The 15,219-nt window shown below is 38.7% G+C and overlaps 1 protein-coding gene across 1 annotated transcript in view; it reads right to left on the reverse strand.

Moving 5' to 3' along the window:
- LOC109929108 (nebulin-related anchoring protein) overlaps positions 1-15,219 on the reverse strand; it is a 95,336-nt gene continuing 80,117 nt past the window's right edge. Inside the window, exons 36-41 of the mRNA XM_048609042.1 lie at positions 14,242-14,340; positions 12,268-12,372; positions 9,910-10,017; positions 9,084-9,395; positions 8,367-8,519; positions 1-2,756 (exon numbers count right to left, since the gene is read on the reverse strand). Coding sequence (XP_048464999.1) covers positions 2,649-2,756; positions 8,367-8,519; positions 9,084-9,395; positions 9,910-10,017; positions 12,268-12,372; positions 14,242-14,340 — 885 coding nt within the window. The 3' untranslated portion in view covers positions 1-2,648. The remainder of the gene's footprint in view (positions 2,757-8,366; positions 8,520-9,083; positions 9,396-9,909; positions 10,018-12,267; positions 12,373-14,241; positions 14,341-15,219) is intronic.

Raw genomic sequence — 15,219 nt, forward strand, 5'->3', positions numbered from 1 at the left:
TCATTTTAGGATTACTTTTATTTTTTAATGATCTCTGGAAAATATGCACATCTTTCTACATTTAACTTCACACATGGTTAGATGATCAATTCTTCAAAACTGTGCAGATTTTACAAACACCTTTGACCCCCAATACTACCACCCATCACCTTCCCACCCCGATGAAGCAAAAACATCTCATCAAAATCAGGACTTGAAACCAAAATGTAAAGCAGTGGTTATGCCAGTTTATCAATACCTTGAGTAGGAAAAATTTGACACAGCCCCATGAGGCATAGTGCACAAAGGTAAGATAGACAGGACATTGAAATACCCTCACACTGTGACTCAGAGTTGGAACATGAGTGCTATCCTGTATAAAGGCAGAGAGGAGACCAATCCTTCCCTCATAGTAAGAGAAGTAAAAGCAATCGTGGGAGGGGAGCTGATGGCATAGAGGTAATGTGACTGGGCTAGTAATCCTGATACCTAGGCTAATACTTGGAGTAATAGAATTCAAATCCTACCATAGCGGGATAAATTCAATTAACAAACTCTCACAGTGAGAGCCAGTCTCAGTAATGGTGACCATGAAACTATCACGGTTTGCTATAAAAACTCATATCTGTTCACTAATGTCCTTTACAAAAGGAAATTTTGCAGTTGGAAGAGAAGCAGGTCTCCCATTAACTACCTGGAGATGGAATAGGAGAGAGAGATTTCAGGGCAGAAAAGATGCACTTGAGAAAGAAAGAAGAGGCGAAGTATGAGCACCCAACATGAACTTAATCACAAGGGATTCTCAACTGATAGTCACTTGGTGCTCGCTCTGGAAACCGGGTGACCAACAAAAGATGAAATCTGGTGAGATGAAGTCACTGAGTCACAGAAACTTACAACAGGGAATGAGGTCATTCAGCCCATTGTATCCATGCTGACTGATGAGTCACCATTCGGCCTAATCCCACAACCCAGCCTTGATTCATAGTCTTGTAAATTTCAGCAATCTAAGTTCACATCCAAGTACTTTTAAAATGTTTTAAGGATTTCTGCCTCTACCACCACTGCAGGCAATGAGTTCTAGATCTCCATTGAGCTGTTTCTGAAAGTAGTTGACCTTTGAATCTCCTCTAAACCTTCCACTGCTACTCCAGTTCACAACTCCCATTCACGGTTCCCTCACTAAAGGGGAATATATCCTTCCTCTCCATTCTATCCACATCCCTCACAATTTTAAACAATTATATCTTCTCCATTCCAAAACAAAACAAGTCTAGCCCACACAATCCTTCCTCACAAAGTTCTCTAGTCCAGGTAACATTTCCCTGTACCCTTTCAAGCACAATCATCTTTTCTACACTGAGGTGATCAGAACTGCACGCAGTACACTAGCTATAGCCTAACTACTGTTTTAAACACTTTCAGCATAACCTGCCAGCAATTAGATTTGATTCCTTGGCAAATTAAAGGAAGTATCCCATATGTCTTCTTAGCCAACATAACACTTCATCCAGTCACCTTTAGGGATATATGGACATCACTCCAAAATTCTTTGGTTCCTCTCCCCTTCTCAGTACTCAACCATTTAGTGTGCATCCCCGTACTTTGTTAACCATTTCTAAATGCATTACCTGACACTTCTCTGGATTGAACGCAACTTGCCACTGCTACGCCCATCAGATCAGTCCATTGCTCTCCCTTCTGCAGTCCACAGCTTTCTTCATAACTATCAACCACAAAGCTAATTGTTGCATTATCTGCCAACTTCCTATATTCTAGAGCAAATGATTGATTATAGTCCCATTTGTAACTAATTGCCTGCTTCATTTATTGGATTCCTGTCTAAAACTGGCCAGAGGTTGTTGAAATAAGCAAATTCAGATCCCCATGCCTGTTGTAGAATCTTGATTTTGGAGTATTTCTGTAAGCAGGTAGAGCCCAAAGCATGCACATTTCTTTAAGTATCAAAAAATGAATTGGTAACTCAAAAAAGGATTGCTAGAAGTCTTTCTAAATAAGGTGAGTATCCTTCCAAGTCTCAAAAAAATCTTTTGGCCTGTTGCTGCTCCTACACTTCTCTTCTCCACTATTGTCCTGTATCCATCCCCACCAACTTCCTCCCAACAGTTCTTCTCATCAGCTCATTTTCCACTTCAGAACACAGCCACATGGAAGTGGAATTCCCCATAGCTCATTGTAATAATGTTAATGAGGTCCAAATGTGAAATGGCTGACAGTTACATTGGCACATCTCCAACGTGATCTTTTGGCACCCAAGTAGACAATCTCCCCACATCACTTGTTTTCTCAGGGTACCCACTGAATAGATTATGGCCCTGTGCAAAACTGGGTCATTTCAATACTGTGAACCGAGTGGTTAGTCTACACCACCGTAAATATGGTAAAGTAATTTGCTAAACACACAAAGTTTAACACTTTAACAATTTTCAATGCATTATGTTTTCACTTAAAGTTACAAGTTAAACTGTTTAATACATAAGAGTGAATAGAAAATGAACAAGTATTTTGGAATACAGAAGGTGCATTAATTATGTATGCAGTTTATAACTAAAAATTAAAACAAAATGTAAATATAGCTTATATATAATCTGGGGGGAAAAGTATGCCATTTAACAACGAGAACAGCAATTAGCAGTGTTAGCATTTCATTATTTAGTGAGTTTCATCTTGTGCTTTTTTACTTGAAGCATCTCAGTTGCATCTGGCATCACATCTGTCCACTGAGATTCTTCTGTACTTCTGTCTGCCTGAGCATGCTGATAATAAAGAAGGGAACATGAGCTTTTAGCTTCATGCATAATAATTCTGTGTTAATACTTTGCAGTCATCATCATATTCTATAAGACATCAATCATTCTCTCATTCAACCATCAAGAAAGTATGAAGGATAGCTTCAAGCATTAAAGCTTCAGAAATTTAGGACGCTTTAAATTGCCCTTCACAATAATTTGAAGAATCCCCTTTACATTGTTCTAAGCACATAGACATATTAATGGTTTCCTGCATTTAAGGGGTAATTACTTAACTTGATACTCCCATGGGGAGGCACATCCACTAGAGATCAAATCAGAAATCTGGGTGCACATTGTTCTCTGGCCAATCATTTTAAAAAAGGTTCTCGCAATGATACACAGTCTTTCAATATGTGTTCTAAATGGACAGAATACCCTCCAGGAGAACAAATTCAGAGAATAATCCCTAACTTTCCCGGTTTTATGTTTCATTACATCGATGAATAGTTTCCCCACAGGAATGGATCCAGGTCAGTAAAACTTCAAATACATAAGTGCAGTTTAACCTGAAGATGGAATTTATCGAGACAATCATTTGACACCATGTGCCTCATGTATGTTTGATATTCTTATGGTCCCTGGTGCTTCCCTTTTAAATGTCGCTGTCACATTAAAGCATCACTTTTGGTGAATTCATTACTTTTCATACCCAATGTTACTCACGGAATACGCAGCTTAAAAAACAGAAGACATTAGCTGATTACTTCTACACTGTCAATTTGTTGCCTGTCTATAATGCTCTAGTTCTTATTGATAGAGATTGCAGTTTAAGTTGCTTCAAACAAGGGAGCATTTGGTTTCTGAATAAATCAGGTAAAAAATGTTATAATAATTGTAATGCATGCAAAGGTTTGTGTGTCTGGATCTTACTGTATAAAAGAACAGGTAAAGCAAACACTAGTAAATAAGCAGTTTTTGGTAATTAAATGTACTTTGCAACTAAAGGCATGATAAAAGCACAACCACCAATACTTTAAAATCGTCAACTCAACCTTGCATTTTCCACTGTTCCCCCCTCCCCTCACACCTGCCAATCTGTGACCCAAGGAATCTTTGACTGTTAATCATGTCCTTGAAGGTCATTCACTTCCTTGTGATTAACCCCAAGCATCTACAAGTTGCCTTGTAAGGTCTGAGATTTTTTAGCTCAAGACTGAGCTTTACTCAATTCCTGCATGCTGACTTTGATAAAAAAAAACAAACTCCTCTGGCTTGTAATAACTCAATTCCAATAGCTGTTCCACATCACTTGACAGATTCTTTTGCTTTACCCTCTGTACTCAAGGATTTCGCCCACCAATTTGGCAGGTGTGACACCCACTAGCTGCAATCCCCAAAGGCCTTGTAGAACTACCCCGAAGAAATTTCCAAGGCCTCATGCTTGATTGCTTATCTCTACTGTGTGTCTGATTCTCATTTAGAGGAATTAACTTTTGACTTTAAGACCAAACTTTGATTCTAGGATCCAAATGAAAAATTTATACTTCTAATGAGGTTAATAACCCTCTCTCTAAACTTGCTGGCGGCTCCCAAGAAATACCTTTTTTTTAATCTAGGCACTACATCACTGATTTAAACTCTTACGGAGACAACTGTAGACATCATATCTCTAACAAAAACAGAGTAAAAGTAGCCCATTGTTTAGTGCTTTCACACTTCAACTTCTGACCTCTTTATAGAAGATGAATTATTCTTTGAATCATAACTATTCCAGTAGTATTTACCATCCATATTGTTCAGTCACAGCCAAGGAATCTCAGGTAGTCACTACCTTCAGAGCAACACTTGGACAATCTACCTTTATGTTTATCTGTCAGTCAATATCTGTTCTGGCAGCATGTGGGCAGGATTACAGAAAATGTACCTGGATTGCTGAGGACATTGCAATAAGGGGGGATAAACCAAAACAGGAAGATGATTGGAAAATTCATTCACTGATGATGGGAGCTCGCTGCAGAGGGTGCTTTTTCAACTAAAAGTGGTGCCTGGTGATTGTCAGTCAGTTCAATTTCTTTGGCTAAACATATTCAGATTATGGAATCTATCCAAACCTCAGTAAATTTGAAAATGTAAGACAAATGCCCTACCCCACAAGACAAAGCTGAATCAGAAAGATGCCTTGAATTCCTCAATTTCTTGGCAGCAAACATTTCAAACTTTTCCATCAAAGCATCATCATTGAGAGAGCTGTTAAGAAACATGTATCATGTGTACGGTGAGAGAACCATGATGTAAAGTGAGCGACTTCTATATATTTTAATATCTGTTATTTTTAGAGTTTGGATTTCGAACCAGTGAAATGTGTCCATGAGGGGATTTAATTATTAACTTCTCAGTATTTCTGGACACATGCTTCTTTTAAACAAAAAGGAATGAGAGAGGGACCTCTTGAAATGATAATGCAAATTTGTTTGTATTGGGATAGTTCTACAAACGGACAAAATAAATACTGAATAACATTAGGGGAAACACCAATAGTTTGGAAAGCATTGCATTTCAGTTCACAGAAGTCCTGTTGAAATTAGAGAGATGAAACAGTCCCTCCTGAAATAGGGACATCATTCAGAACAGTTAGCAGGTAGGTTCTCTGTTTGTAAGGGCTTTAGTTTGAACATTTCAGGCCAGAAGCGTATTGTTAGAACCCTGAAGGAATTATTCGAAGCTGAGAAAGTCTAAGCTCAGTTTTGTAAATACTCATGGAAGACGCTATAAAACTCAAAAGGCTAGGAATTGAAACAAGAGCTAAGTCGAATGTATAGATCGGTTACAGAAGTATATCAGCACTATGTATTGATGCTATTGAGATGGGTGTAATTTACTATGTATTTCAATTGTGTTATAATGTAAGCAGCTTGGTTTGTCCTATTTTATCTTTTCTTTTGTGTAATAAACTTTTGTTTTCTTCATCAAATCAGAACTGCAGCATTGTGTGCTCGTGTTCCAATTAAAAAATCATTGTTAATCAAAAGAAAAGATTGATCAAGCCAGATTTTAATCCGAGATCTGACTTGTCCAGTAATAAGTCAGCTGGGATCATAACAACCATCAATATATGTTTGATTCTCTTCATCAAACAAATGTCAACAGAAAATTTAACCCCGTATCACTACACCCCAAGATAGATGGCAATCCTAGAAATCAACACTTCACAGTAAGGGCTATAGCATGCATCATAAATGATGGCAAACCAAATGCATTTGGATCCAGGAGTCTCTTCCAAATGCAATCTAAGTATTCCTATACATATATATGTATAAACAGAGAGAGCGAGAGAGAGAAACAGAGAGAGAGAGAGAGAAAGAGAGAGAAGAAAGAGAGAGAAAAAGAGAGAAAAATAAAGGAGAAAAAAAGAGAGAAACACTTGCTCTAATATTCTGTATCTCAGTAAGCAGTTCACGGTGAAAACTGATCACATACCACTAGAAATTGTTTACCACAAACTACTAACAAACGCTAATACAATTACCTAACTATACAACATCTGGTAAACTTCCAGCAATACTTTACTTGCCAACAACTTGGTACCAAAGCAGTCACCTTGGATACAATAAGCATATTGCCAAACCAAAACAAGAATGTAAACATTCCACTGGATTTATGCATCAACAACATGAACATCAGGGTGTCAGCTGTATTCAAAATTGATCAATTGCATTTTGATTGGCAATGAATCAAGCTTCAATCTGAAACAGTCAAGGAAGGTATTGTGGAACGTTATCATTAAATGGTGGCCTGGTACAATAAAAGAGTTACCAGACATTGTCAGATTCATTTGGCCTTACAGAGATAAACTGATTATCTCAAGAGGCGTCATCTTCAAAGGAAAACAAGTACCTGTATCTGAAGTTCTCTGCCAGAACAACCTGTCACAACTACTCCAAGGATTCTTGCAAGAGAGTGACCAAGATGACTGCCATGTGACAGAACCTATTAGCTAGGGATTAACAATGACATTGAAAATTTAGTGAGAATTTAAGGCATGCCAGAGCCACCAGCCATAAGCAGCATCCAGAACCTGCAAGTGATTTCATCAGTCCCTTGCTTCAAAATCAGCGTTGATTTTTTTTTTTTTTTTTACTGTGAATGGAGACAACTTCATCTTAGCCACTAAAATTTCTCCAAATTTCCAATTGTTCGACTGGTAAAGAACACCTCAAGTGCATCCATGTCAAACATATTAAGTACCTTACTCAGTCTGTTTGGTGCACCTGCAGGAATCTTTTCTGACAATGAACTGGGTATGTGTGACAAACGAGTATGAACCATGTGACATTGCCAACACATTCCCCTTAGCAAATGGACATGCCAAAAGAATACTTTGTACCTTAAAATCAGTCTTCCAAAAGTGAAGAACAACAATGCAAGATATGTGTCAAAATGTTTCACCTCAGAACTACACTTCTAGATATTGGGTTACCATCAACAGCAGAAATCAAGTTCAGAAAGCCAGTGCGAATAATCGTACCTAGTCACCAACTATTTAACTTCTCCAAGATGCAGGGCACACCTCAACAAACTACGAAGGATGAAGCCAGTGCATGACCAACATGCAGGAGCAGAACCGTTTCAACTATAAACAGTTACAGCCACATATCCCATAATGGTGCATTGTTACCCTCAGAGGTTTCCAAAGTGTGCAGTGAGCCCAGAATTTTGAGCTTTAACATCTTATAGAGAGACGCTGAGGAGGAACTGAAACCAGCAAAGGGAGGTGTACAATATGATAGTTGTGCACAGTGAACACAAAGGAACACACACAGATGATAACAGTGCAAAGGGATACCAGGACAGCAATCAACACCCCGATGACATGCCTGCAGACCAAGATCAGCTAAAATTGAAATCCACACTTCCAGACAATTACAACATAACAAGTCCTGAAAGAGTTGACAAATTGATATGTAAACTCAGATTTCTGTATTCATGAATTTTCTAATACCTTCTGTATATCTAATTTTCTATTACCCAATGCAGGTAGTTCTGCCATAATGCATGTTTCATTAACGCAAATTGGCTGCAACATGATTGATGAGTAGTGGACGCTGTTTGGATAACACAAACTTTCTGCTGCACAGGTATAGCGATTTCCCTATAACGCGATTTTCTACGGCATGAGGTCATGTAAGAATGCGACTATTACGTTTTAAGAGATTTACCTGTGTTTATATTTTTTTTAGTTGCAACATAAAAGAGTTTCCTTTGGAAAAAAGGTGATGTTGTGATATCACCCTTGGAGTGATGTCCCTTTAAGAGATTAACATACAAATAAACCAAGTACACAAATGTTGTCACAGCACAGGCCACAGGCTCTCTGCACTTCAACACTTGAAGCACAGGCTGTGTCTGGAGATTATTTTGGGCTGTATATGTTGATCTAGCTGTAAGTAAACCCAACAGAGATCTTGAACTAGGTGGAATCCATACACCGTGCGTGTTATGTTTAGATAACAAAAATAGTATTTATAATTATTTACCAACTTATAATATATAGCACTTAAAGTCATATGCTCTCAATGGAAATAGTTTATGATTACATGGTCAAGGATTTTACAGATACTGGTTTCAAGTACTTGCCATGAATTGTTCAAACTGAATGGCCGCATCCTGAGGATCCAGCCCTTGTGCATGGGCCATGTCAGCTGCAAGCCTCGCCATTTCTACTTTATGATAACCTGGGGGTGTCCAACCAATGCCACGAATCCAGTTCAAATCAGATTTGTACGCAACCTACAAAAAAGTACAATGGATGTGCAGATATTGAAATCTTTTTCCAATAACATACGGGAGACCTAAGACAACATAATCATTACAACCAAACAGATGAATCCAAAATGATACAGATTCAGAACCCACCCCTGACCAAATCAGCAGGAAAGCATTTTCCATATATGTATGGCATTCTTCTGAACATTATTTAAATGAAAGATGAGTCTATTCATTTTGAATGGCTTACTGACTGCAATGAAATAAACAACAGAGAAACATTTTCAGTAACATGATGTTTTTAGTATATACTCAGTGTAACACCAGTAGTGAGGAGATAAACAGGCCGGTGGTATGATATTGTTTTACTTATCCTATTGTGAAAATAGTGGAATGTTTTAGTAAAATGTGTTAAATTAACTATCCTAAATCAGAAATGCAAGACTAATTTCTACAAATTTTCTTGAAACTGGAGCCATACTTCATCCCTTGTGTGTATATTAACTTGCCTGTCCTTGATAAAGTTCACACTGTCCATTTAAACAAAGTCCTGTTTAATCAAGATCAAAATGGTGCTTTCATACTTACATCACTTTGGAGTTTGTAAGCCGCTTTGGCATGCTTCACATTTAATTGCTCAGGGTCACATGTCCAATGATGTAAATGCTGCCTGTAGTTAATGTTACTGGCTTGCTCCTGACTCCTTTTAGCTTGTATAAAACCAGGTTGCTGCAAGTGCAACTTGTACTTAGATTTATCCTCTTCAAATTGTTTCTTATATTCTTTGGTGCTCTGGAGTCTGCTGGCAGCCAAGAAGTGCTTCAATTTTGTATCGTCATTGACACTACGGAAGCCAATGTGCTGACCCTTCTCTCTCACAAATGCTTGCTTGTATTTGTACTAGGAGAATAGAAAATCTTTTTAATTTACAAACAACTTACATTATTCAAGTCATGTGTATAATTCGCAACATCAACGTACGGTTTATCTCCATTCAACAAATCAAAAAAGGGAGTTTTCATTAACATCTATTTATATACCTTGTATATGGAAGTATTTGCCCTATTTATAATGTGCAAACACAAATAGCTGTTGACTTTCTTTGTGTATTACTTGATAGAAAGAAAATTCTTAAAATCTAACTCTCAGCGACATTAACACGATATATTGCACTGTAGAAGTCAAAGTAATTATTATTAATTCCACTACAATATCTACAACAAAATTCCTTACGAACAGATACTGATGAGATTGCTTGTGATCTAACTAAGAAAATCTTTTATTCTTCAATATCTTCCAAATATAAAGTAAAAATTAGGTAATTATTTACGAGGTGATGTAATTGCAGTGCTCAGTAAATGAATCCAAAATCTTTGAGAGACTTCGTATTTTGCAAGAAAATATTGGTTCTTACATCACTGGCTATTTCCCTTGATGCTTTGGCTGTCTGGAAGGGAATGGCATCCAATCTAAGGTCATAACCCAGTGCTCTTGTCTGTTCCCAAGATGTCCTGTAAGCTTTCTGTTGTAAGCAAAAAAAGAAGACCATAAATTGTAGGAGCAGAAGTCAGCCATTTAGTCTGCTCTGCTATTCAATGAGATCTTGGCAGCTCTATGAGATGGGACATCCCCTTGGAGATGGGCTGAAGCCCCACCTCATGCTAATCAAAAGTGCCATTGCCTGAAAAACTAAAGCAGCCCAAGCCAGGCAATTGGTGGCAGCCTCACCCCGAAAAATGTACACCCTGGTGCAGGAATTTCATCTTCAGATATAATCCAGCCCATAGTGACTAAACCCTGACATTCATATGGGAAAGCAACTGGAATCCAGCAGACTAACTTTAAATACCAAGAGGCAGAAGTAAAATGACAATATTCACTATGTCTTCTTCACAATCTACCTCACTGTGTCAAGCCACATCAAGTACTTGTTTAAAAACTGACTGCTGTCTAAAACAGATCGTACAGGAAATTTGATAGCAGTATGCATATCATAGAGAAGCTTTCTGTTGAAGCAGCAGGAAGCTTGTGTCACACTGCCGCTCTGTAATATCAACACTGTGTTAGCTGAACGAACACCAATTCTTCAGTCAGGAAAGCTACTCTAACTTCTAATTCAGCTCTTCTGCATGCATGCACAGGTGTTATTGTTTTCATATCTTCATAGTCTTCCATGGGAGAATAAGGGAACTAGTGAAAGAATTCACAGACTAATGAGCAATCTGGCAGGACAAAGCAAGAATGTTTCTTCCATGCCCACAATCATTGGCCAATAGGGTTGGATGGTGTGGGTGGTTCCCAAGCTCTTTCAGTGACAACAATGTGCCAGCTAGCCTCCTCCTATTCCATAATGACTTTATGACACTATGGACAGAGTCGCATATCCCACACTGCCCACACCCTACAACTGAAAATTCAGATATCGGTCCATTCACCCACCTAAAACCAAAGTGTCCCACAGGGATACTCCATCAGGAACAACGTTAAAATGTTTCCGTATGGGGCATTTTCCCTTAACCCAGCTGGGAGGAAGTCCCAGCCTGGATAGCTGAGACCCAATCTGATTGTTCAGTAGCTCTATAGTCCCTGCGGTACCAGAACTGAGTGATGGCCACTGCTGTGACTACAGCCAGAGCCTGAAGAAGTGAAGGTAATGGAGGCCAGACTGAAGTCAGTCTGGGCTATTGGCGAAATCTGGCAGGCAAACCCCAGCAAAGGGGAATGGAGGTAGTAGAATGAGGCTCTTAAATTGACATTCATTGACCACTTGAGGACCTCAATAGGCTTCAGGGCAGGTGAGCTGCCCAATGCCTTCCCTGCCCACATCATATAACAGACAGGTTGGGGTGAGTGGGACAGTAGTGGCTAGACCAGCTGCTTCATTTTGGACTCATTGCTCCTTCAAATATGGGTTATTAAGTATTAGGTTCTGAGGAAGGGTCACCAGACCCGAAACATTAACTCTGTTTTCTCCTTCACAGATGCTGCCAGACCTGCTGAGCTTTTACAGCAACTTTCTTTTTGTTCTTGATTTACAGCATCCGCAGTTCTTTCGATTTTTATTGTGTATGGGTTATTAAGTCCAGTCCTATGACTGAATGTAACCTACAATTCTAAAGGCAGAACTCTAGTCTCCACTTGTCAGCAGCTGAGTTCATACTCTGCACCTTCAGACTTAGGAGCAGAAATACTACCACAAGTTCACTCCATAAATAAGTCATAGAATCACAGAATCTCTACAACGTGGACGCAGGCCATTTGGCCCATAAGTCCACACTGATCCTCCAAAGAGCATCTAACTCTGACACTGCACCCCCCCCCCTCAACCTCCCACCTTATCCCTATAACCCTGCATTTCCCATGGCTAACCCACCTAACCTGCACACTTCTGGACACTATGAGGCAATTTAGCACGGCCAATCCACCTAACCTGCACATTTTTGGACTGTGGGAAGAAACCAGATCGACCCCACCCCACCCCCCCATGAAACCGACGCAGATACGGACAGAGTTTGCAAACTTCACACAATTGCCCAAGGCTGGATTTAAACCCAGGTCCCTGGCGCTGAGAAACAGCAGTGCTAACCACTGAGCCACCATGCTACAGGTGTTGGCACAAGGAACGTCAGCTAATCAGCAAATTGCTAATATTAACTGAACCTGCCATCCAATTATAAACTGATATACAATAATCAACAGACAATAGAAGAAAAATACTAAAATCAATCAACAAAATAACCATGATCGATCTACAGTCAATCCGACAACTTACATCACTAATGTTGTAGGCATTGATTCTTGCTCGCCTGAAATCAGGATGGTCAGGTGGTATCGTACACCTATGCATTGACTGGGTGTATCTGGCTCGGTACAACCTCTGCAAAGGAAGGCATCATCACATTAGATTTCATTTTAAACTTCTAATCTTTTATTTTACACTCTCCGAGTAAGAACTGTAGTTGCCATTAGCACATTCATGTGAGAGAAAGATGAAAGTATATGGATTTTTACTTGATTTAAAAAAATGATCAAATAGGTACTAAATAAATTCTCCTTCTAAGATTTTAGGGTGCATACTGTAAAATTACAGCAGCTTTTGTTGATTGAGTGTTAAGATACCAGTAACTGAAAATTGAAACGTCCCATTGCTTATACCTTACCAGCAGTTAGTTAGCAGAATAAATGCATTGACTGCACTTTAAAAAGGGAGAACCAAGTTGTAATATAAATGTTGCTCGATAGTTCCAAATATTCACTCGCAGGCAAGTGATAAATATTTGGAACTATTTAGCCTTAAATGTACATTTGTGGAATAAACTATTGTCAACTCTAAACTTTCCATTCAGGATATTTCTGTAGCTCTCAAAATATACATATTTTATATTACTTTGATAAATAAACCTGGAAAACGTAGAAAAACATTGTAGAAGAAATACAATTTGGCAGTTGTTTTGCTAAATGTAACTGCAAGGATTGTCTAAGAAGCTCGTCAAGCTCCGTATACAGCAGAACCAATACTCAGCCCAGCAACCATTAGAACTGGTCAAAGCTTAAAAATATAATTATCAAACAATTGATAGCTACAGGAGTCAAGGTGCAAGTTTTTGAGGATACTTTTAATTAGCTTTCAGATGCCGGTCCACAATCTAATTAACTAAAATTGACAGGGATAGTCCAACAGGCAATAAAGTTTCAAAACTTTCCTAATGGGCAATTAAGCAGTTGTCAACAACTAGCCTATAATCTATTGAACATATACAAATTATCCCAATGATTAGTTCCCTGTTGTAAATTACAATCATGAAATCGCAGCTGCCTCCAGTGATCAACGGTTGCCGAGGGTATTCATCCAATATTACAAGGTGCCACATATCCACAATAAGACATGTCCAATTCAATCCTAAATTAATATCCATAATACCTAAGTAGTATGAATCAATAGAACATATTATTGGGAAGTCATAGACTAGGTGTATACCAATGGGGCTAAGTTCCATGGGTACCAAGTGGAGGAGTACCTGCAATTCACCCTCAAGATAAGATCAACTTCAGACCTATTGCCCACTGATTACTTCAGACTCATTGCTCTCCCACACGATGCTACACAGTTTGGTTCAGACTTTTACCATGGAAGACAGAAGATGTTGTTTTGTTTGTTAGCTTTTACTTTATCATATAACTGTGAAATAACTCCAGAGGCTGGTATCCCATCACCAAGTCACCCTTTATTTACACGTGGAGAGTCCTTGACACTGAGCCAGCCCTCAGAGTGAGCAGAACCTCTGACACTCCTGTTTATACCTGTCAGCCTGGGCTCCTTGATTGGACCAGGTTAATAGCTCCAGTTAGGAAACTAATATTCTATGATGTCCACCTGGCTGACCTCATTACAATCACTACAAACTGATTGGGGACAGGGACATTGAAGAAATACTAATTACTGAAGTTACTGTCAGCACACAATCTGACAATGCATGCTTTCTGTGTCTTAGTCCTGCTTCCTCACTCCGATAGATTATCAATGAACACGGAAAAACTATCATAGATTTCCACCCGTTTTCAATACTACAGTCAAATGAAAAGGAGATGGATAGTATGTCCTCCAAACTAATTGGTACACTTCCATCAAACAACATTTGCTTATTTTGATGCAGAAATATTGTTTTGATCCAAAGATGGGATTTAGATATAGACTAATACATAATTGCCACATGAAAGGATACTTCAAAGCTCTGCCTTAACATACATCGCTACATTGCAGGTAGCTGTTCTTAGCATGGATGATATCTGCAGAGTCAATCACACTTGTATACTTCAAGGTATCAGGATGCTGTCTGTATTTTTTCTACAGAACAAAGAAATTGAGAATGTAATTAAATATCCAAAAAAAAATAGAAAGTTATACATGCGTAAGACAGACTCTCTTCCCCATCTGTGTTAGAAAAGGAACTTCCAGTCAAGAATGTTTACAATATTGTGTCTTCAAAATATTTGTTGTAAATCCATTCAGAAAATTACTGCCCAGTAATCAAATAAGTGGTCTCAGTTAGCAATGTCAACAAACTATAAAGGTTTCATTGCAATGTATTTAAGTTTGACAGTATCTTGCTACAACATACAAAATACATATTGGTCAACATTTATTCCAAGAAAGCGAATGGAATGCTGGCTTTTATATCTGGAGGACTGAAGTACAAGGATGCAGAAGTTATGCTGCAGATATAAAAAAAAACCCTGGTTAGACCAACTTGGAGCACTGTGAGCAGATCTAGGCACCATGCCTTGGGAAGAATATATTGGTCTTGGAGGAAGTAAAACATAGGTTTACAAGAATGACACATGGACTTCCAGGGTTAAATTAAGAGGAGAGATTATACAATTTAGGGTCATTTTCTCTGGGATTTAGGAGGTGAAGGGGTGATCTGATTGAAGTCTTCACGACACAAGAGACAAGATATAGTAGATAAAGATTAGCTATTTCCACTGGTTAGGAATTCTGGAACTAGGAGGCATAGTCGAAAAATTTGGGTCAGACCTTTCAGAAGAGATGTTAGGAAGGACTTGAACACACAAAAGGCGGTAAATGTTTGGTATTCTCTTCCACAAATGTCCGTGTATGCTAGAATCAGTTAAAATAGATAAATTTTTGTTGAACACAGGTAGTAAGGGATATGGGCCAAAGGTGGGTGTGTAGTGTTAGGCCACAGATCAGCTATGGTCTCAC

Source organism: Rhincodon typus, chromosome 20 (genome assembly GCF_021869965.1).
Source record: "Rhincodon typus isolate 14 chromosome 20, sRhiTyp1.1, whole genome shotgun sequence".
NCBI lineage: Eukaryota > Metazoa > Chordata > Chondrichthyes > Orectolobiformes > Rhincodontidae > Rhincodon > Rhincodon typus.